A 23,535-nucleotide genomic window follows, 5' to 3' on the forward strand; every position below is an offset into this window, starting at 1 on the left:
GGACCCAGGAGCCTCCTCCCTCCCCAACCACCGGGAGTCCCGCCACAGCCCTTCAGCCCCTGCTTCTTCCCACTCCCTCGTCACCCCCACTGCCCTTCCTCCTGCCCCCAAACCCCACGCCCCAACCCGCACCGCCCGTCCTCCTGCCCCCGCCTCACCCTCTCCGCCCTTCCTCCTGCCACCACCCCCCACCGCCATCTAGTGACTTGCTCACAAAGAGGATAACAGTATATTGCTACTACCAATTACCTGTTAGCTGAAGTGGCAGAGGTCAGTGATACTATGGATGTAGAGGTCTGAACCCTACTGTAACCCAAGTAGGGGGCAATGATGGTTCTATATGACAGAAGTTTTTTCCATTTAGTTGTAGGTTTGTTTTTTTAAACAAACCTACATTAAAACATCAAGGTTGAAAATTTAAGTACTCAGAAGTAGGATGTGCTAAAATTAATGTTGCCTGCTAAAACTTGATGCAGCCCTCCTGTATGCACTATATGAAACAGTCTTTAATAAAATGAACCTATAGCTATATGGTGACATGCTATTTTTTTTTCCACAGAACCCTTGCCTTTGCACAGGATGGACTGTGCTGTGGGAATGAATCACGGCTGGGTAGTGATGATGTCTGCAGAGCCCCTACATTATTTGTTGCAGGAGGTGGATAGTGAATATGGCCTAATTGCTGGAAGAGAAAGGATGGTCTCCTGGTTAAGGAAATTGAATGCTATCCTGGAGAACTGAACTCCATCCCTTCCATTGGCACAGAGTTCCTACCTGATAGTAGGCAATTACTTAAACCAACATTTCATAGTTGGTTATTATGTTTCTTCATTTTCTGGATGCTATTTTCATGATACACTTGTAAGCACTAGGCATTTCTACAAATCTGGTTCCAACTGTAACAGAGGTTGATTAGAGTTATGCTTTGAAGATATAAAGTACTATTAAAATGCTAACTAGCTATTCTGAAAAATCAAACCTTAGGTGTCTCAAGTTGGGCACCCCAAATCAGTGGATACTTTTGAAAATGTTGGCTTTAATCTTCCTGTGCCTCAAATCCTCAATTATAAAATGGAAATAATACCACCTACTCTCAAATGGGGTATTGAAGATAAATTCATTAATTTGTGAAGCACTTGGATACCATGGGGAGAGCACTATCGAAATGCCATGAGGAAAATAATTCTGTATTAGGTGCCAGGGTGTAGATGATGTGCATTAAGTAAGGCCTGAAGCCACACATTGAACTAAGAGGATAAAACAAGTGTTGAATAGCTAGCTATCCACTGAAGGAGCAGTTTCTGTGGGGAAAAAAATAGTATGTGGTCATTGAAATTAATAACTGCGTCATCATGCATATGCACCAAGAGCTGAATTAAGGTTGTAAAGGAATCTTGGTTTCACCTAACCTTTGGGCACTTGACTTTGCAGCTATATTGTTCTTTTTATGTAGGTTTAGGATTTGTTTGTTTGGGGCTTTTTTGGGGGGGGTTGTTTTAGATATACTGTAATATATTTACCCTGGAAAAGGGGTTTTGTAATTGCCAGTGAAGAGATTTCATAAGGATATTTGCTGAGGATGCAATGCAGATATACCATATTATATTCCAAAATCAATTTAGCACTGCTGCTAACACACCTGGGCATTCCTACAGAGAAAGCTAGCTGAAGAGAGCAAGAAGCTCTAATTCTTGAATAATTGGTTATATTTGCTTAAAGAAAAATCCACTAGAGGGAGCCATTAGAGAATTTATATGCATGTATTTTATTTTTTTTAAATATAACTTAATTTTTATTACCATAGCACCTCCAAGCCCTACACATGGATCAGGCCTCCCTTGTGCTAGGTGCTGTATAAACCCAGAACAAAAAAATATTTATACTTGTGCCACAGTGGGGAAGTGAAACATTCTACAGTTTATCAGTCATTGTGGCTTATGACAGATACTACATAAAATACAGTATGGAATTTGTTCATATGGCTGAATGTTTCTATTACATTTATAGCTTTTATAATGCCAAGCAAATATTCAGACAGAGACTATTTTCATAACACTCCCATGAATGGCTACAAGTCTCTTATATAAGGAAAGGGGAAGAGAGCTGATAAAGACATACTGGGTTTTGATCATTTGACTTGTAGATAATGTTTTATTAAAAATAAAATTTTAATAAAACATTATCTACAACTTTATGTTGTCTTTCTGCAGAACTATCCAGGAGCACTGGGGTTGCCCCATCAGGTACTAAAGGAGATGGTGACTTTCAATAAATGGTGGCAAATAAGTAAATCCTCTTTATCTGGAAGAAGTCAGTGGATCAGACTGCCAGTTGGGTCCAGAGGGCAGAGTCCTTGTTCTTAGGAAAGGCAGCTATAGGACATAGATATGAAGAGGACCTGTGAGGTGTGGTTTAGGCTGTTGTCCACATGTGAAGCAGCTTGCTAGTGAGAACTGCTACACTGGTGTAGGAGGACAATGTGGAGCCCCCTCCCTCTGGGATTGAAACCTGGCAGGTAGGACCAACAGCAATACCTTATTGCCTAATAGATTAAAGAACTAAAGGATGCACCCCAGACAGTCCTGAGGGACCCTATCCTCTTGGGGGCTGCCCTCAACTAGCCAAATTAGGACCTATTCTGTTAATAACTGTATCTTTTAAAACTGCTGATATATTTACAGTTTTTTCCCTGTGAGTAAATAGTCTTTATCTGAGCTGGGTGTCTGAGTGCTTATGGGAATCCACCAAGTGCTACAACCTTTAGAGACTTCAGTACTTAACTTCTCAAACGTACACATGACATGTTATCAACTCTTTTTAAAAGGTATGATGTACACAGCACTCCAGTAGTCCCGCTATCTGGGGAGAGTGAACTCTTATTGACATTCTAATAAGAGGTTTGGAAAGATTCTTTTTAATTTGGAAGAGGGGTACTGGTCTGAGGTACTGCAACCACTCTGTTAAATTCAGCACAGTTACAGAAGAATGTTAAGGGTTACTTACATGATCCATTGTCTATAGCCAAGCTCTAAGATACAACTGCATTTGCTCCAACCCCTCAGAAAGAGACAAACACCTACAAGATCTCTATCAAGCATTCTTACAATACCCAGCTGCTGAAATGAAGAAACAGTCTGACAGAGCCAGAAGAGTACTCAGAATTCACCTACTACAGGACTGGCCCAACAAAGAAAGTAACAGAATGCCAGTAGCCGTCATCTTCAGCCCCCAACTAAAACCTCTCCAGCACATCATCAAGGATCTACAGCCTATCCTGAAAGATGATCCCTCACTCTCACAGATCTTGGAAGACAGGCCAGTCCTCGCTTACAGACAGCCCCTCAACCTGAAGCAAATACTCATCAGCAACCTTAGGGCTTGTCTACATCACAAAGTTGCAGCGCTGGTGAGGGGGTTACAGCGCTGCAACTTAGGAGGTGTACACATCTGCAGGGCATCACCAGCGCTGCAACTCCCTGTTTGCAGCGCTGGCTGTACTCCCGTTTTGTCTCGGGTGTAGAGGATCCAGCGCTGGTAATCAAGTGTAGACACTTACCAGCGCTTTTCTTGACCTCCGTGGAATAAGCAGGTATCCCAGCATACCTGAGGAAGCCTCTGGTAATCAAGCTGGTCTCCTTCCCCGGTTTGCTCTCACGTTCCCCGAACCAGCAGGTCTCCTTCCCTGCGGTTTGCAGGGTGGTTCGGGGAACGCGAGAGCAAACCGCGGCGAAGCTGGTCTCCTTCCCCGGTTTGCTCTTGCGTTCCCCGAACCTCCGTGCAAGCAGGTCTCCTTCCCTGCGGTTTGCAGGGGGGTTCGGGGAACGCGAGAGCAAACCGCGGCGAAGCTGGTCTCCTTCCCCGGTTTGCTCTCGCGTTCCCCGAACCCCCCTTGAAGCCGCCCAACAGCGCTGCAGTATGGCCACATCTAACACCACTTGCAGCGCTGGTTGCTGTAAGTGTGGCCACTCTGCAGTGCTGGCCCTATACAGCTGTACTAATACAGCTGTAACAACCAGCGCTGCAAAATTTTAGATGTAGACATACCCACACAAAAACATTTACCCAAAAACCTATCCTTGCAACAAAGTCCATTGCCAACTCCATCCATATATCTATCTATTCAAGGGACACCATCATAGGACCTAATTACATCAGCCACACTATCAGAGGCTCTTTCATCAGCATGTCTACCAGTGTGATATATTCCATCATGTACCAGCAATGCCCCTCTGCTATATACATTGGCCAAACCAGACAGGCAGTCTCTACACAAGAATAAATGGACACTAATCAGATATCAAGAACTCTAACATTTGTGACAAAGTTCCTCCTCTACTTTGGTGAGTCCTGCACTTATTTGGTAGATTTGCTCACCTCAGTGATCTTCCCCTCTGGTGGAAACCTGACACAGTCTGGATCAACTCCTCCTGTGTCTGATCAGGAGTTGGGAGGTTTGGAGGGAACCCGGGCCCACCCTCTACTCCAGGTTCCAGTCCAGGGCCCTGTGAATCACAGCTTCCTACAGTGTCTCCTGTAACAGCTGCATGACAGCTACAACTCCCTATGCTACTTCCCCAAGACCTCCTCCAAACACCTTCTTTGTCCTCACCACAGGACCTTCCTCCTGGTGTCAGATAATGCTTGTACTCCTCAATCCTCCAGGAGTACACACACTCACCTCTTACTCCCAGCTCCTCACATACACACTTCACTGACTAACTGGGAGGCTTTTAACTAGTTCCAGCCAGCCCTTGATTGGCTTCAAGTGTCCCAATCAATGTAGCTATCTTAATTGACCCCAGGTGTCTTGATTAACCTGGAGCAACTGCCATTTGGTTACCACAGTACCAGGGATTTGTTTAGCCTGGGGCTAACATACCTGTTCCTCACTACTTTACTGTAGCTATCTGGCCTTGCCCCATCACACATTGAAAAACCAGTCGGAGAACACTTCAGCCTTCCTGGACACTCAATTACAGACCTAAAAGTTGCAATTCTTCAACCAAAAAAACTTCAAAAACAGACTCCAATGAGAAACTGCAGAATTGGAATTAATTTGCAAACTTGATACCATTAAATTAGGCTTGAATAAAGGCTATGTAATGACCCATCCACTCCCAAACTAAAAACTATTTCCCCATGCTAATTTTTCCCCCTACTGTTACTCACACCTTCTTGTCAACTGTTGGAAATGGGCCATCCTGATTATCACTGCAAAAGTTTTTCTTCTCCTGCTGATAATAGCCCACCTTAACTTATTACTCTCCTAATAGTTAGCATGGCAACACCCATTTTTTTCATCTCCCCTGTCTATGTATATCTTCCTACTGTATTTTCCACTGTATGCATCTGATGAAGTGGGTTTTAGCCCACAAAAGCTTATGCTCAAATAAATTTGTTAGTCTCTAAGGTGCCACAAGTACTCCTGTTCTTTTTACAAGATAGTGCACTTGTTCTTTTTAATGTATTTTAATGCTAGATTGCCTTATACCTTTCCCCTTTAGTCCTTCACTCCAGTTTTGTTTCTTTTACTGTTTTTACTGTCTGATTTGCATCATTATAATTTGCATTATTTTCTTCCCATAATTTTTTCCTCCAGTTTCCTTCTTTTCCTTAATCTCTTCCCTGATAGCCTTATCTACTACATTTTTTTCACTACACTTTCTTACCATAGATAACAATGGTGGGAATGCTAGTGTAGACCATGAACAGTAGCCAGCATTTTAACTACCATGTTGGTTAGAGCTGGTCCGAGTAGATATAGATGGCACCATAGTTAAAACTTAAACTGCAAACTGTCCACATTAATGATCTGCAACAAGTGGGAGCAATAAGGGGAAATTGTAAGGGGTGGGAGGAAAGAAAGCAATGCAGCCAGGGCCTAACTCACATGCTTACATACTGGCACTCCCCTCTCTCTCTCTCTCTCTGCCCCGTTACTCACTTCTCAGCACCGCTGTGCTCAGGCTTGTCTAGTCTCCCTCTGGCAGGGAAAGAGAGTCCCTCCTCAGCTTGGTTTGAATGCAAAGTGTTTGCTAAGTCTCTCCCCCAGGGCTGGAGGACGGACTTTGCCTTGTGTTGCACTAACACCTTCCCGCTCGCTCTCCCGGCGCGGTTGGCCCGACTCACCCACAGTGGGGCGCTGCCCCAAGGGGCCACTGGCCTATCTGTGGAAGAAGCGGGCAGGGCACCTGCACCTGCTTTTGACCCGCCCCCCTTCTTTCCCCGTGGATCACGTGTCCCAGACTGGCCAATCCGGCGCAGGCGAGGGCGGACGTAGGCCCCGCTGGGCTGGGTGTCTGGAGCAGCTCTGGCCGGGGTGGCGCGGCCGGTGCTGGCCCCATGAAACTGCGGGCAGGGGCGGAGCAGAGACCGGCCTGGGCCTGCCCTGTTACACCCCGCAGGCTTGGCCGCTCTAGCTGTGGGTCGCCCCTGGCCGCTAAGCGGGGCCCGCCCCACGCCGCCCGCAGGTGCGATTAGCGCGGCAGGTGAGGATGAGCTTCCCCGGCGGCGCCTCCGGCTCTCCCGGATGCCGCGGCTGAGGCTGCTGCGGCCCGTGCCCCGGTCCCTGCCATGGCTCTGCTGGGCTCCGGGGCGGCGGCCCAGGGCTCCTCGGCGGGCGGCGGCGGCCCGTCCTGCCCGCTCTGGACCGCGCTGTACGACTACGAGGCGAACGGGGAGGACGAGCTGAGCCTGCGGCGGGGCGACGTGGTCGAGGTGCTGTCCAAGGATGCGGCCGTCTCGGGGGACGATGGCTGGTGGGCGGGCAAAATCCGCCACCGCCTCGGCATCTTCCCGGCCAACTACGTGACTTACCAGCCGGGCCGGTACCCGCGCCAGCAGGAGCAGGGCGGGCGGCCGGCCCCGAGCCCGGCTCCGCAGGACTGGTGGGCCGGAGGCGGGGGAGACCAGCCTGGCTCCCTAGCCCAGATCGACTTCCAGCATCTGGAGCTGCAGGAGATCATCGGCGTGGGGGGCTTCGGCAAAGTGTATCGGGCCACCTGGCGGGGCCAGGAAGTGGCGGTGAAAGCGGCCCGGCAGGACCCCGATGAAGACATCATGGCCACAGCTGAGAGCGTGAGGCAGGAGGCCAAGCTCTTCTCCATGCTGAAGCATCCCAACATCATCGAGCTGCACGGAGTCTGCCTGCGGGAGCCCAACCTCTGCCTGGTGATGGAGTTTGCGAGGGGAGGCTCCCTCAATAGAGCCCTGGCAGGGGCAGCTACCGCCGGCGGGGGGAGCCGTTGGGGCCGCCGCGTACCCCCGCACATCCTGGTGAATTGGGCAGTGCAGATAGCCCGCGGGATGCTCTACCTGCACGAGGAAGCTATCGTCCCCATCCTACACCGAGACCTCAAATCGAGCAACAGTAAGTCTTCTAAACGACTTCTCTTTTAGGAGGGTATTTTAACTATGTCTTTAGTGTGTTTTAACCGTGTTTTTTATTATGATCAGCAAAAGAGAGGCTGCTGTATAAATCAGATTTATGGAGTGAGCCGGACATGGCCTGTTAGAGCTATACATTTGTCACAGGCTGCTGGATGTGGACAGCTGGAATGAAGGAGCAAACACGTGAAACTTTGACTTACACATTGCACCTGTAATTGTGACTTTTTGTAACCAGTTAGACATGTTGAGCTTAACTGGCTACAAGTTCAGTTGGTGTCCACAAACCAACTTATTGCGATTGTGTTGGTGTATCTGCACCCACTGTGTTGTTTAGGTTACATTATATTGTTTTCTGGGAAAATCTGGGCAGCTAGCCTGTGGTACCTCAGCGAGGCATAACATGCCCTCCCCTCTCCAAGTAGGTCCTGTGGTAATGCATTCGGGGATATCCTTCTGTACAGAGAGTTAGAGAGGAGGATGACAACTGGTTAAAACCATAAACTTGACACCATTAGGAAGTGCTATATTGAAATAAGTGTTTGCTTATTTGCTACTGGAAGACAGTCTTGTGGCAGTATGAGCTTCTGGCAAGAGTGACATGGTTGGCTGGTTGTCTTGGTTACTGACTAGTCATGATATGTAAGCCAACCATATCACTAAATAGGTAAAATCTCTGTTAAAAATTAGCACAGAGTTTATATACCTAATTGTAACACAGAGAGCAAAGTCCTATCTTCCTAGACAGAAACTTAAAAAACCTGAGTAAAATAGCAGACTCATAATATACATTCTTCCTTGTCTGTTCTGTGGTTATAAAACACTCTACAATAAAATATATTTTTCAAAGTCTCTTATTTTGTGCTCTCCACCCCTATTTTTCTATTAATTAAAGATTTTAATGATGATGACTCGCATGATATTTGACTTCTATCATACTTTTTTCATTAACATGATTTAGTGCTGATGACTGGTATCAGATTAATGGACATGGAGATTCTAGTTCTTTCATGTCAAAAAAAAAAAAAAAAAAAAGGCAGTGAGATGGTGGCAGTAGAAGTTCCTCTGCTCTTAATATAGAAAACCACCTGAAGGAGTGAGAGGGAGCTCAGTTTTTTTGCCTAGTGAATCCTTGATCTTTCTGCAGGAGTTGCTAAAGTTGCTGGTATTTTAGATCCTTTTGTCGTATGAGTGCTAGTCCCCTAGAAACTGGATTTAGACCAATAACACTTGGTTTTTACTATCCTAGGACATGTTTGACTTAGTGATCTAATGGTGAAAAGCTGTGTTCTTTTGGTTAATGTCATTTTAAGTTTTTGGGGCTCTGTCTATGCTAGCATTTTTTACTTTAATATTTCACACTGGTAGTTTCACCAGAGGGGGATAGTGAGGGGAGTTTTCTTGCAGACAAGAGGTTTACCCTGTTTAGACTTGCTCTGAATGGAGTGATTAAAATGTTAGTGGCTGTTGGCTGTTGGCACCTTATCCACACTGCTCATGTTGCAACCAGTGGTGATAAATTCTAACTTTCATTTTAGATTTAACATTATCTATCTATCATCCAAAGCCCAAGATTTGGTGGTGATGGGGGACCTCAACTATCCAGATATATGTTGGGAAAATAACACCGCGGGGCACAGACTATCCAATAAGTTCCTGGACTGCATTGCAGACAACTTTTTATTTCAGAAAGTTGAAAAAGCTACTAGGGGGGAAGCTGTTCTAGACTTGATTTTAACCAATAGGGAGGAACTTGTTGAGAATTTGAAAGTAGAAGGAAGCTTGGGTGAAAGTGATCATGAAATCATAGAATTTGCAATTCTAAGGAAAGGTAGAAGGGAGTACAGCAAAATAGAGACAATGGATTTCAGGAAGGCGGATTTTGCTAAGCTCAGAGAGCTGATAGGCAAGGTCCCATGGGAATTAAGACTGAGGGGAAAAACAACTGAGGAAAGTTGGCAGTTTTTCAAAGGGACGCTATTAAGGGCCCAAAAGCAAGTTATTCCGATGGTTAGGAAAGATAGAAAATGTGGCAAAAGACCACCTTGGCTTACCCTTGAGATCTTGCGTGACCTACAAAATAAAAAGGTGTCATATAAAAAATGGAAACTAGGTCAGATCACGAAGGATGAATATAGGCAAATAACACAGGAATGCAGAGGCAAGATTAGAAAAGCAAAGGCACAAAATGAACTCAAACTAGCTATGGGAATAAAGGGAAACAAGAAGACTTTTTATCAATACATTAGAAGCAAGAGGAAGACCAAGGACAGGGTAGGCCCACTGCTCAATGAGGAGGGAGTAACAGTAACGGGAGACTTGGAAATGGCAGAGATGCTTAATGACTTCTTTGTTTCGGTCTTCACTGAGAAGTCTGAAGGAATGTCTAATATAGTGGATGCTTACAGAAAGAGGGTAGGTTTAGAAGAGAAAATAAGGAAAGAGCAAGTAAAAAATCACTTAGAAAAGTTAGATGCCTGCAAGTCACCAGGGCCTGATGAAATGCATCCTAGAATACTCAAGGAGTTAATGGAAGAGGTATCTGAGCCTCTAGCTATTATCTTTGGGAAATCATGGGAGACGGGGGAGATTCCAGAAGACTGGAAGGGGGAAAATATAGTGCCCATCTATATAAAAAGGGAAATAAAAACAACCCAGGAAACTACAGACCAGTTAGTTTAACTTCTGTGCCAGGGAAGATAATGGAGCAGGTAATCAAAGTAATCATCTGCAAACACTTGGAAGGTGGTAAGGTGATAGGGAATAGCCAGCATGGATTTGTAAAGAACAAATCATGTCAAACTAATCTGATAGCGTTCTTTGATAGGATAACGAGCCTTGTGGATAAGGGAGAAGCGGTGGATGTGATATACCTAGACTTTAGTAAGGCATTTGATACAGTCTCGCATGATATTCTTATAGATAAGCTAGGAAAATACAATTTAGATGGGGCAACTATAAGGTGGGTGCATAACTGGCTGGATAACCGTACTCAGAGAGTAGTTGTTAATGGCTCCCAATCCTGCTGGAAAGGTATAACAAGTGGGATCCGCAGGGGTCTGTTTTGGGACCGGTTCTGTTCAATATCTTCATCAACGATTTAGATGTTGGCATAGAAAGTACGCTTGTTTGGTATCGTCCGCAAACTTAACTGGGAGGGATTGCAACTGCTTTGGAGGACAGGGTCAAAATTCAAAATGATCTGGACAAGTTGGAGAAATGGTCTGAGGTAAACAGGATGAAGTTCAATAAAGATAAATGCAAAGTGCTCCACTTAGGAAGGAACAATCAGTTTCACACATACAGAATGGGAAGAGACTGTCTAGGAAGGAGTATGGCAGAAAGAGATCTAGGGGTCATAGTGGACCACAAGCTTAATATGAGTCAACAGTGTGATACTGTTGCAAAAAAAGCAAACGTGATTCTGGGATGCATTAACAGGTGTGTTGTAAACAAGACACGAGAAGTCATTCTTCCGCTTTACTCTGCGCTGGTTAGGCCTCAACTGGAGTATTGTGTCCAGTTCTGGGCACCGCATTTCAAGAAAGATGTGGAGAAATTGGAGAGGGTCCTGAGAAGAGCAACAAGAATGATTAAAGGTCTTGAGAACATGACCTATGAAGGAAGGCTGAAGGAATTGGGTTTGTTTAGTTTGGAAAAGAGAAGACTGAGAGGGGACCTGATAGCAGTTTTCAGGTATCTAAAAGGGTGTCATCAGGAGGAGGGAGAAAACTTGTTCACCTTAGCCTCCAATGATAGAACAAGAAGCAATGGGCTTAAACTGCAGCAAGGGAGATTTAGGTTGGACATTAGGAAAAAGTTCCTAACTGTCAGGGTAGTTAAACACTGGAATAGATTGCCTAGGGAAGTTGTGGAATCTCCATCGCTGGAGATATTTAAGAGTAGGTTAGATAAATGTCTATCAGGGATGGTCTAGACAGTATTTGGTCCTGCCATGAGGGCAGGGGACTGGACTCGATGACCTCTCGAGGTCCCTTCCAGTCCTAGAGTCTATGACTCTATGAGTCTATTATAAAAACACCCATAGAAAAGCTCCGAGCACCGTGACAAAAATACTTAAAATAATCACCCATCAGCATTAATACCAATGTAAAAATAGTTCATCAGTCAGCAGCTTTAAATAATCATACAGAAGTAACAATATACTTCAACTAACAGTACAAATGGAGAAAAGCATCAGAAAAATCTTTGTACCCAAATCATACCCAGAAACATACCCTCATCTTTCTCTAGAAGACCTACCAAACCAAGACTTTTGCAGGTCATCAGCTTTGGGTTGTTTTGGACCAAGATGGGGACCAAGTTCAGAGTCCTGGGGCCCTCCGTGAGAACACTCAGCTGATAAGTCTTCTCTTGTTTTAGCAAAGGGGATCCAGCTTCCACGGTTCTAGTGATTGCAGCTGCTGTGGTATGTCACAAGGAAAGAAGTGGTTCCTACAGTAGGCTGTTGTGGGTTTTATAGGTCATAGCCAACACTTTAAATGCTACTAAAAGAACAATAGGCCACCTATATCATGACTCATTCAACGAGTGAGCTGTTGCATCTTCAGTCTGTGAATGGTTTTAAGCTTTAGCCCTGTGCAGAGGGCATTGGAATAGATTAGACATTTTAAAATGAGAGGCATAGCTAGATTGCAAGGTCCACATCTGAAAGAGGTCACAACATTCTGGCCAGGTGTGGTTGTTAAAAAGATGACTTGATTACTGTTCTAACATCAGCTGGTGGGGGAGGTCCTGAGATCTCCACCAGGTTGTGAATTCAAGTGCTAGTCGATGCATTTCCTCAATAAAAAGGGTTGATATAATCTCCAGAATCCTTTCTGGTTGCTTCTTCCAACCAACCATCATCATTTCTGTCTTGTATGGGTTGAGCTTCAACCAGCTCACTCTCATCTAATCTTAATCTCAATGAGACACTGGTTGAGACTCAGAACCATGTCATCATCTGAGTTGGATGTGATCAGCATAGTGAAAACACCACTCCCTATGCTCAGTACTGTCCTAATGGCCCTATATACATGTTTAATGTGGCGGGTGCAGGGTAGAATAGCACACTGCAGCTCCATTCACTTGAGTCCTTTGGGAAAAGGATCAGTTGTCCACAGCTACCTGTTGAAATCTTGCCAAAAAAATAAAAAGCTGCTAAAGGGCAACTGATCACTCCTGACAATGTTTGCAGGCTACTCAACAGCATCTTGTGATCAATGGTATCAAAAGTAGGCAATCTAATATAACCAGCATGGACATTCAGTCTACCAGAAGGAGATGGTCAATCACTGTATTCTGTCTGCCAGTGCTCGGTCTATACACAATTGAGAAGTGTGAAGATTATGAAAGGCATCTAAATACTTTGAGTTGTCTCATAGTTTGGGGAAGAAAATTAATGTAGCACAGCCTGGGAGTGTATCTAGGTACTTATTTACTGTATTAATGTGTACTCATTGTTTTGAAATATGTTCATGAAATGGATTACCTGAATCTGAAATTTGTCTAGCATCCTCTTGTCCAATAATTGGTCCATCTGACTCAAAGTTTGGATTCTGCTCTATTCAGATAAGAGTTGGGTGGGGGGAAGAGGGAGGTTATTTATTCATTTCATAGAATCATAGACTTTAAGGTCTGAAGGGATCATTATGATCATCTAGTCTGACCTCCTGCACAATGCAGGCCACAGAATCTCACCCACCCACTCCTGTATCAAACCTGTGTCTGAGCCATTGAAGTCCTCAAATCATGGTTTAAAGACTTGAAGTTGCAGAGAATCTTCCAACAAGTGACCCGTGCCCCACGCTGCGGAGGAAGGTGAAAAAAACCCAGGGCTTCTGCCAATCCGCCCTGGAGGAAAATTCCTTCCTGACCCCAAATATGGTAGTCAGCTAAACCGTGAGCATGTGGGCAAGACTCACCAGCCAGACACCCAGGAAAGAATTCTCTGTAGTAACTCAGATCCCACCCCATCTAACATCCTGTCACAAGCCATTGGGCATTTTTATCGCTAGTAGTCAAAGACAAAATAATTGCCAAAATTAGGCTATCCCATCATACCATCCCTTCCATAAAATTATCAAGCTTAGTCTTGAAGCCAGATAGGTGTTTTGTTCCCACTGCTCCCCTTGGAAGGCTGTTCCAGAACACGTCACTCCTCTGATGGTTAGAAATTAGACGAAGGTTTCAAGTCTAAACTGATTTTATACTATTTTCCTCAGTGGGAGCAGAATCTGGCTTAAGACTCACTGATCTTTTACCTACCTGGTGCAAGATGTTAATAATTTAAGATCAACAACCACAGTGCACACATGGAATATGCCCAAACAAGCATGTAAGTCATCTAATGTAGTTTGGGTCTTCTGGACAATACCTTTATAAGAGTACTATCTCACAGCTGCCAACCTAGAAGAAGAGAAGAAAATCCTAGTTGATCAGGGCAGCAACAGTGAGAGCCAGAGCCATCCTTACCCATACGCAAAGTATGCAACTGTGTAGGGCACCAGGAAATTTGGAGCACCAAATTTTCTGGTGCCTTGTGCAGCTGCGTGCTGCTCCAACCCCTGCTCCGCCTCCTCCCCTTAGCCCTGGCCCCAGCTCCGCCTCTTCCCGTCCCTGCCCCAACCCCACTCCTCTGAGGACTGCAGCAGGGCTGGGCCTGCACTCACCAGCAGTGGGAAGTGCAGCTGTCTGGCCCCAGCCACACCACCGATGAGTGCTGGAGAGCGGTTTCTCCTTGCTTCCCTCCCCCCGGCAGAGGCATGGGGCAGCTCCCCAGAATGCTCTCACCAGAGCTGTCCCTAGCTAATGAGATTTTTTGTAGAATGAGTATAAAGGCAGGCTAGCTTTGTGTAAACTTCCTCAAACCAGTGTCCATGGGGAGGGAAGCCAGTGGCATGTACTTTTCTTTATCCCCAGATGAGAAGGAAAGTTGGGAGGTGCCAGGATCTGTCATTTTCCATCCCTGTGGTGACAGAGAAAACTAGCAGGGAGAAAACTCCTCCTGTAATGGGGGGAATAAAGGAATGTAGATTTATTTTGAGGGGAGGGACCTTTGTTTCCTCTTACCTGTTTTGAATGTGATGCTGTCAGTTTCACTTGTTCCCCTTGTTCTCTGAGGAAAAGGTAGTTAGGACTTACCGGATGGATTTAGCTGGCAGATATCAGTACAGGATATCACTTCATGTGGGAAGGCTCCGAGCACCGTAATCTCTCTATATAGGATCCATCTCTTCTATTTGTTGTGTTCTTGTTTCATGCAACTTGTGAAGAAACAGAAGGTGAGGATGTTCACAGGAAGCTGAGCTCCCAGAAGCATGAGTGAAGGGTACACTTTTAGCTGGGGTGAGGAGGTGGGAGAGGCATGCACAGCTGTGCTCCCCCATGTCCCCTCTTTCACACTTAAAGGCGTCATCACAAAAATACATAACAGATGTCCACTTTTGAATACCACATTTTTACTTTTAAAATATAGATGTAACATTTATCAATTTTCATGTATGCATTGTATATTTTGCAGTCTTCGTGACCCACATTGATGGCAGTAATGAAGGAAGAGGTTGTTTGGAAAGGAACATGGTCCACCTCTGAGTGGCTTGCAGGGTCTCTTGTCACTAAGCAATTCCAAACTTTAGTATTAATCTAAAGAAATTCCAAGGCAAAAAAACGTAATCAAGATTGAAAGGAGGATTTTACCTTCCTTTATCTGATGCATCTGCTTAAAGAATCCCGAGGAAATCATTGTAGTTTCTCAAAACATAAATAAGTTGAGAAATTATAAATTCACGTTCCACTTAAGAAAAAGAAAATGTTCAAAACTGTGCAATTACTTACCTGTACATCCTTAATTGTGTCCTTGGGGTACAATCTGAAATCAATCAGACACTCAAGTCTTCTTTAACTGTCATATGGGTTTGTTACTATTAAAGTAATGTGTTGTCTTATTGTTGCTGTTTGACTTAATGAAACTGATGGTTGAATGTTTATCTAAGAGTTTCTGGTTCACAGTTATAATACTGAAGAAAGAGTTAAAGGTGTTTTGGTGACTATAACTGTTTGTTTGGTTTTTTTTGTTTTTAAATATTTAACTCTCTCTTTAAATAGTCAAGCATTTACTTCTGAACAAGGGCACCAAATTAAATGAGAGGGCTAGGGAGATTTGGGTTAACCTGAGCTGTTGGCAGTCTTTCCAGGATCTTGTCTAGATTAGGATTCTATATTGTATGTTAGCGAACACCTATTAGCCTGCACTTTCCAAATGCTACTTTAATTCCAGTACCTGATTTTAGAACATTCAGTGCCTCCAGCTGGAAAAAACAAGTTCCACATCCTGAATGCATGTGTTAATATCTGCAGGAAACTTTCCATGGGAACTCAGAGTACAGTAGTTTATAATTTTAAAGGAATCACACACAAAGTGAACAATGAAACAACAGAAAGTTGACAGTCTATCTGATGTGGCTTTATTTAAATTAAGAAGGGAATAGCAAAACTGAAAATAGGAAACTGTTTTTAAAAGCTGAATAAACAACTGTGATGTAAGTAGATTAACACTATAGTACCCATACAAATAGCATTCTCATGCACTTATTGAATGCTGTTATGTAGAATATGCTGAGGATCTCCCTCTCCACCCCACCCCCCAAATGCACAGAGGTTGGCTGTTTTAGAGATATTGAAGGGCTTGTTGTCATGGTTAAGAGGCACCAGAAAGGGATAGTGAGAAGGTGTCCAAGACAGTACGACAGAGGTGCCTCAGGAACCAGGGTGGGTACTGGTGAGGCTGCAGAGCCTGCTCTCATTAAACTGCTGTCAGCTGTTAACCAAATCACTCTCTTGTTACTTTGCTCCTGACTTAGATAGGGCCCTGCTGCTCATGAGCAAGGCAAAAATCAAACAGTCTTTCCTAGAGTTTCTCTGAGGTCCTTCCCAGCAAGACCACTCAAATTATGGTGGAGTGTACTATTAAAATAACAGAGAGAGAGGTTATTCCAGTCAGCAGATGATACTGAAATCTTGCAAAGACCTCTGTTCCCCTAGAGTTTCTTTTCAACCCTCTGAACTCAGGATTGTTTCTCTTCAGCTTTTCTTTCTTTGTCTTCTCCTTTATGGAGAAAAATTCTTGGCTTTTGACAAGTCCTAGATTAATCTATATGAGCTATACTTTTCAAAACCATGAGCTCTCCTTAGTATGACAATTAGAGACAAACCCATAGCTTCATTCAGAAAATGTTGGGGACAGTTTTTCCATCCTGGAGTCACTGGGCAGTGTGGGTCTATGTTTTCATGTGATCTCCCTTGGCTTTGTGAGAGTTGGGAGGAGGGAGAGAGACCTGCAGCGTTAAATTCTCTGTCGCTCAGTTTGCCCATCTATAACATGGGGGTAACGCTTGCCCATCTTGAAGTGCTTTGAGATCTATGGAAAAAAGGAGATATGTAAGTGGAAAGTAGTAGTATTGTCCATCTTGCAGCAAACTTTTCAGAATGCTGTGCTAGCATAGAACAATACTTGCAAACTTTAGTTGGTGTCATCTCTCCCTAATGACTTCCAAAGTAAGCCTTTCCTAAGGGAATAGGGTCTGTTTTAATTCAGTGGCATGGATGTGCCACCTTTATCTATGTATCTTTTGTAAAATGAGGTCACGCTTTGAGTTTCTTACCTTGTATTTCTTTTGTACCGTTCTCAAGAATCTTTTTTCGTGGTTGATTATACTCTCACATCAAGGTCTTGATTCTCCACACACCCCAAGGTTCTGAGCACCTGACATTCCCATGTTCTTGTGTGGGAGCCCCACATGCTCAGCACCACTTAAAAACACTGCTCTACAGCCAAAATGCTTCTGAAATAAATGTAGTTCAACTTTACTAATTCTGGGTCACTGAGAACAAAAATGATGCTTAAAATTGTTGATTGGCTCTAGTTTTCAAGATATGCTATTGGGTCAGTATATACGACCCTTGACTTGGGAATGGCGGAGGATAAGTGAGTTATAAAGGGAACGGATCTGAATTTAAACCAGAAACGACTAAAATACATCTTTGACTGGATCTATGAATAAATCTATGACTGGGTTTGGACAGTACTTGCTTTTTAGGCAAAACAATGAATGCTGCAATCTGAAGCTGGTATTGCGTCATACATGATATGAATTGCATCATGTTATTCCTAGAAGTCATGGATGATGCAATCATAAGGAAGCTTACATCACTCTGCTGAACAAATTGCCCTATATCAGCTCTAGAAATCATACAGTGTCGTGCTCTCTTATTTGTCAGTGTTTGATTTTGCAAAGGGACACATTTCTGTTTAGCCAAAGTGAACAGAGATGCCTCGTACTTGTGTGAACAGTGCAGATAACTTCTGCTATGTTTGTGGTGAAGTGACTTTTGCATCACAAAAGCGGAGTATAACCACTATGGTTAAGAGAGCCTATCACCTTTATTTTGGCTGCAAAATTGGAGATCAGGACAAGAGGTGGGTCCCACACATATGCTGCAACATTTGTGCAACAAATCTTCGCCAGTGGTTGAACAGGAAAAGGAAATCTATGCCTTTTGCAGTGCCAATGATTTGGAGAGAGCCAACAGATCATACTAGCAATTGTTACTTCTGCATGGTGCCTCCAGTTGGGAAAGGTGTGTCAAAGAAGAAAAAGTGGACTGTGCATTATCCAAACATTCCATCAGCTATATGCCCAGTACCCCACGGAGAAGGACTGCCGGTTCCTGATGCACCAGAATCATTCTCACTTGAGTCAGACGAGGAAGAGGATGAAACTTCTGGTCCTGAACCATCAATGTCACAGGACCCCCATTTTCTCCCATCCTCCTCCTCTGAACCACACCTCCTAACACAAGGTGAACTGAATGAGCTTGTCAGGGATTTGGAACTACCCAAGAGTAAGGCAGAGCTGTTGGGCTCCAGACTACAGCAGTGGAATCTCCTGGCAGGCTATCAGGGCAAATGGAGCCCATCAATGCTTGCAGACTATTGCTGGACAGTGACAAGAGATGCTCCATTTAATGAATACAAGAGACAAGCCAAGAAGCGCCGAGTAGACACTGAATAGGACTAAACTATGTACATAATAGTTTTTTGCCTTTGGTTTCATAATAAATTTTATTTATATAACCCTTTTGCTGTTGTTTAAAGTGTTACATAAACAGGACAGGTGAAATATCATGTAAAGCAACCATAAACACATGAAAAGCCCTAGGTTTACAATTTATGATTAAAACTCTACTATCTACACAATATACATAGACATAAAATGTAAAAACTTAAATATCTTAGAAACAGTAGCCAATCAGTTGTTTTAATTGTCATATTTGAATTCAGCACATCAAAATACATAATAAATATCACATTTTATCTCTGAAGCAGACGACCTCTCAAAAATTGTAGACCAGTGAAATTAGACCCATTGGCTTTTCCAGACACCTAAGAACATATTACAGCATAAACATATTACACTTTACCAGTTGTGCCTAAGTAGGATGGACATTGTATTTTTTGTGCATTTTTTGACTTTGTCCAGAAAGTGGTGTTAAAGATAATTTAGTGTTTGGAGAAAAAATTACTTTATTGCAGTGGCTAAAGTAGTTTCTATAAACTAGTAATTCTAATCTGCAGTTGGATGACTTGTTGCAACATGTTTTTAAAGTAAAAATTATTGTCACTTATTTAATGTTGTTTTTCATACAGTGGCTATCTCTTGGAAATATACCTATTTTATTAGTTCTGTGCAATACAGTGTTTGTGTATAAAGTCCTTAACCTTCCAAAGAGTGAATAATAATCAAGTTGTTATGTCATATGTGGGTTGAAAACCTAACCTATTGAACCAAAGCTGTTAACTTTGATTTGCCTCCTCTGAATGTGTTAACTCTAACAAGTGAAAAAAAATTAAAAATCCCATACACAAACTTCTTTAAATTAGAGTTAAGGTTGGTCAGATACGTTTCCTTATAATGCAAATACCAAAAGCCAGGAACTCATACATTAAAGGCAACACCTAGTACAAACTGAATTTTCAAGCATTAGTCCACTACAGTCACAACACTCCACCATTCTACAACACTAATGCCTTCTCTGACATACGCAGTTTCATTTCAACAGGACTCATTCAGCCCAACAAACAGCTGACAAGCAACCTGAAATACACAGCTTTAACTCTGACCTATTCATTTATTTTGTTAAAGATTGTGATTTGCATCTTTGCATCCCTGAACAGCGATTGGTTCTTTCAAAAATGTAGTCATGACCTAGTCTTTCCCTTGACCCTACTTGCCTCTCCAACAACTTCCCCGTCTTTCTTGTTACATTTAATTATTATTTTATATCTTCAATCTTACTTAAGTGAGCTGTTTTACAGCTGTTCTTTTGAGTTCCTTTCCTCCAAATTCCATCTTGAATTCCCTCCAGTCAAGTTTCTCCACTGGAAATCTTGGAGAGGGCAGGTTCTGTGACCTTTTCGAGGGCTAAAACAGGGTTCAGTTCTAGCCCAAACATCGCATTAATTTTGACTTTTTTTTCCTCAAAGGAAAATATGTTTTGGAGCTTTTGATTGGTGATAGCCAAATTACTGCTATCCTAGTTGTAATGACATCAGTATTCTCTTGTGTGTGTACACACACAAATAAAAAACATAACTTCATAATTTACCCCTTTTATACAAGGTCTTTAGAAATATTAGGCCAGATTTTAAAAAGTATTTATGTACCTAATGATGCAGATAGATGCCTAGTGGAATTTTCAGAAGTGCCTTTGTGTCTTAACTTCCATTGAAATTAACAGAAATAGACATCAAAAAAGAGCTTTTAAAACCTCGGGCCTCACACTTCTGAAGTGATATATATGCCAAAATAAAAGGAAAAATATGTTGCATGCTATTTAGGCCTATATATCATGTGGGAAGAAGAGGCTTTGTGTGGTGCTGGTAAACTTGAGAAGATCAAGCTTGATTTTCAGTTTTATGTTTTACTGTTTGGCATGAATGTGTTTGAGCACTGTTAACTAGAACATAGAAATTCCATTAAAATTTTTACATAGACTTGTAAGAAGTAGAGAAGTAACATTAAGATTAACTTTGGAGCTTTAATACCAATTTATAGATTCTTGAAGAATCTAAAGGTTAAACTAAGCTATTGGATTTTTTGGTTTGCAGACTGTCAGTTTCTTATCTCTCAAAATATTTTCAGCCTCTGTATAGCAGGGCTTGAACTGAAAATGGCTGTGTAAAATAAGTGTTGTTTAAAATGTGTAGATGGGCACTTTGAATAATTATTCAGGGTACTGGGGCAAAGTTAAAAGCCTCTAGTCTTTCCTTCTTTCCAAAACTAATTCTAATGCCCTAAGTTAACAATGGCTCCAAAAAGTATATGCTTTAAAAAAAAATTTCATTTTTTCATTTTCTGAAGGTAGAATTAGCATGCATAGCAGCATAAAATTTTGATGGAGTCTCTCATCAAATTTGATGGATGAGCTATAATTACTTATTGTGGATCATAAGATGAGACAAATATTTTAACATGCTTGTTAAATACAAATTAACTTGTGGTGTATAAGGATAGTAACAAACTTCATGACTTTACCTAAGTTAAATTTCTGACTTCTTGAATGTTGGAAGTTGTGACTCTTGGGATTTCACCTAAATTCCATCATGTCTGCTTTCTTGCTCCACACTTTCCTATACTTGAAACCTTATTCCTGCACCTGTAACTCAAAGTAAATACCAAAATTACATTTTACAGAAGTTTTAAAAATCTTTTTGTGGCATCCAACGCTAGTGTATTAAAACCCGGGGTAATATACACTAATATGAACAATTAAAGCATTTGAGTAAAATCATAAATAAAATCTTCTCCCTCCCCCTAAAAGTCTCTTGCCAAGTTGATGCTTCTGTGTTTAGGGTCATAGCTCCAGTTAAATCAGCCCCAGACGTGCCAATGTTGGCAGCATAATCGGGCTTTGTTCTCTTCCTGGCAACTGAAATCTATGTTTTGACAGGTGTGCTTTTAACTCAGGCCTGATAAGGCAGCCCCTCCCCTTTTGTTCCTCCTAAAACTGCAGTGGTAACTATTTCACCTCTGTAGTTCATTGTTTCATTCTCCCCTCCTCTCCCCCAATAATATTGGAAATTTGAAAAGAAGCTTCACATTTATTTTTGTATTCTTGGCTTGTCATTAAAACCAAACTGAAACACTGTTCTCTAGTCTAGAGTCGTCATAGTGATTAGTCAAGCATTTGTTGTAAATTAGGAAAGCCTAGGTCAGCTTAGAATGAGAAAAGTTTGGTGTCTTTTTAAATTATCAAAGTATGTGATCTTTATAGCTCTCTTAACTTTGCACTAAAGTATGTCCATACAGTACTTTGGGCCAAGATTCGGAAAAGCCAGTTGCCGAGAGCAAGCAGGAATTTTTCTGTGGGACTATCATTAAATTCTGCAGAATTTTAAAAAATGAAATCTTGAAGTGTTTTAGTTCTTATTTTTGTGAGAGAATTTCCAGGTGTGAACAAAGCATAAACCAATGCAGTCTTGTTTTCTTAAATCTACAGAGTGGCAACTCCAATGTTGCTATCACTGTTAGGGTAGTGGGGGGCTGGCTATTGCTGTTATGAGCAGGAGACACTGCAAGGGTAGTAGGAAGAGGGGCCCCCTACCATTGGTCTTCAGGTTGGCTGTGGCCTCCCTGCTCCTTATTACAGTTGGTCAAAAAAACAGATCATTTTTTAATGAAAAATGTCCTTTTTCAAGTAGTCAGATTTTTGACACATGATTTAAAAAGCTTATCAGCTGTACTCAGTGGGCTGCTCCTTGGTTTTGTGTGGATTGGGATCCAATCAAGAGAGGAGAAAACCTCTACCACCTCCTGCCATGAGACTCGATTTAGGGGGACAAGAAGCCCCTGCTGCAAGAGAACTGTATATTGGGCAGCATACATTGATTTGTTTTGGAAGGGAATGCGTGTTCAAATAAGGGCATCTAGAATGAATGGTCAGTTGCTCTTTCTTTAATTTTGTACAAATTTAAAGAAATATATTAAAATCTTAGAAGTGATTACTACTGTTACAAGTAACATTTATGAGCATTTTATATTTGAATCTCCTTGCATCATATTCAGAATTTTTCCGCAGTTGCTGGGTCAAAGGCAGAGGCTAGAGGAAAGCTATGTTTAAAAACAAAAGGAAAAGTGACTGGCTTTATTTAAAAAAAAAAAAAAAGGAACAAGAGCTCATGGGTAATTGTATAATACTTGAAATAATTCTGAGTGAATTTGCTCAAAATTTTAAGTTGACAGTCTCTATTGGTGATTGCTGTCTGTATGATGCAAAAATCACAGTCAGGTTAGTACTGTAACGTTTCTTTAAACATGGAGTTTAAATAGAAAAACTAATCTTGAATAATCCATTCTTTTAAGAATTACAGAATGCTTACTATTTAAGGTTCTTGTAATAATAACTTGTCTAATGAGAGCTTTAACTCCTGCATTTAAATTGAGTATTTAAAATAGCAGGGTTTTGTCTAATTGTAGTGGCTTCCCACTCAAGTTCACTCTCCTAGAGCAGGATTGAAATTTCTATCAAGCATTCTAGCACAGCATCAGCTAGAACACCTGTAAAGTAACTCGTAACTTCTTTATCTACAATATTTGTCTCCTTGGCAATTTGTCTAAACTGTTTCATTCTCCCCACAATGGCCATGTGCCCTAAATTGCTGTTATAAATATTGCAACAGTGGAAGTGGAGGGAGAGTTGATGATGATGCAAGGTGTGTTCAACCTACAGTGTATGCTTCATGAATCTTTTCATATTGTTGTAATTTAGCTTTTCATTTCTCTTCCCCTTTCCAAGAAAAAATCAGATGATTTAATTTTGCATTTTGAGTGCATTAATTGCTTTTACCTGGTGCATTTTCCTTGTTTATAATGTTGTCTTTCTCTTATGAGATTAGTAGCGTCTATGTCAGCTTTTTCAATCAAGGCCTTTTCATGACAGTTGTCATCAAGTTCTGTCTCTGCAGTTGGGAGCACCTCTTTTCAGACTTGATTTTAGAATGTGATTGCGGTTGAGTCTAAAAATGTCTCCTTTTGTCAAATTTAAACAGTAGTGAGTTTGAGAGCAAAATGGAGTGGGTTGGAGTCT

At 42.3% G+C, this 23,535-nt stretch overlaps 2 protein-coding genes across 6 annotated transcripts in view; one reads left to right on the plus strand and one right to left on the minus strand.

Moving 5' to 3' along the window:
* Nucleotides 1-6,173, minus strand: part of PCNX2 (pecanex 2) — a 248,327-nt gene extending 242,154 nt beyond the window's left edge. The window contains 1 exon segment of the mRNA XM_030556904.1: nucleotides 5,945-6,173. The gene's annotated coding sequence lies outside the window, so the exon portion shown is untranslated.
* A 400-nt stretch (nucleotides 6,174-6,573) lies between these two features.
* Nucleotides 6,574-23,535, plus strand: part of MAP3K21 (mitogen-activated protein kinase kinase kinase 21) — a 63,878-nt gene continuing 46,916 nt past the window's right edge. For 2 of the 5 annotated variants that reach the window (XR_003999667.1, XM_030556905.1), the window contains exon 1: nucleotides 6,574-7,369. Coding sequence is in view for 4 of the 5 variants with exons in the window: in XM_030556905.1 (XP_030412765.1) it covers nucleotides 6,574-7,369 (796 nt within the window). In the remaining variant the exon portion in view is untranslated. The remainder of the gene's footprint in view (nucleotides 7,370-23,535) is intronic. The other 3 variants (XM_030556907.1, XM_030556908.1, XM_030556909.1) reach the window with 2 other exon arrangements.

This window comes from Gopherus evgoodei, chromosome 3, assembly GCF_007399415.2.
Source record: "Gopherus evgoodei ecotype Sinaloan lineage chromosome 3, rGopEvg1_v1.p, whole genome shotgun sequence".
Taxonomy (NCBI): Eukaryota; Metazoa; Chordata; order Testudines; family Testudinidae; genus Gopherus; species Gopherus evgoodei.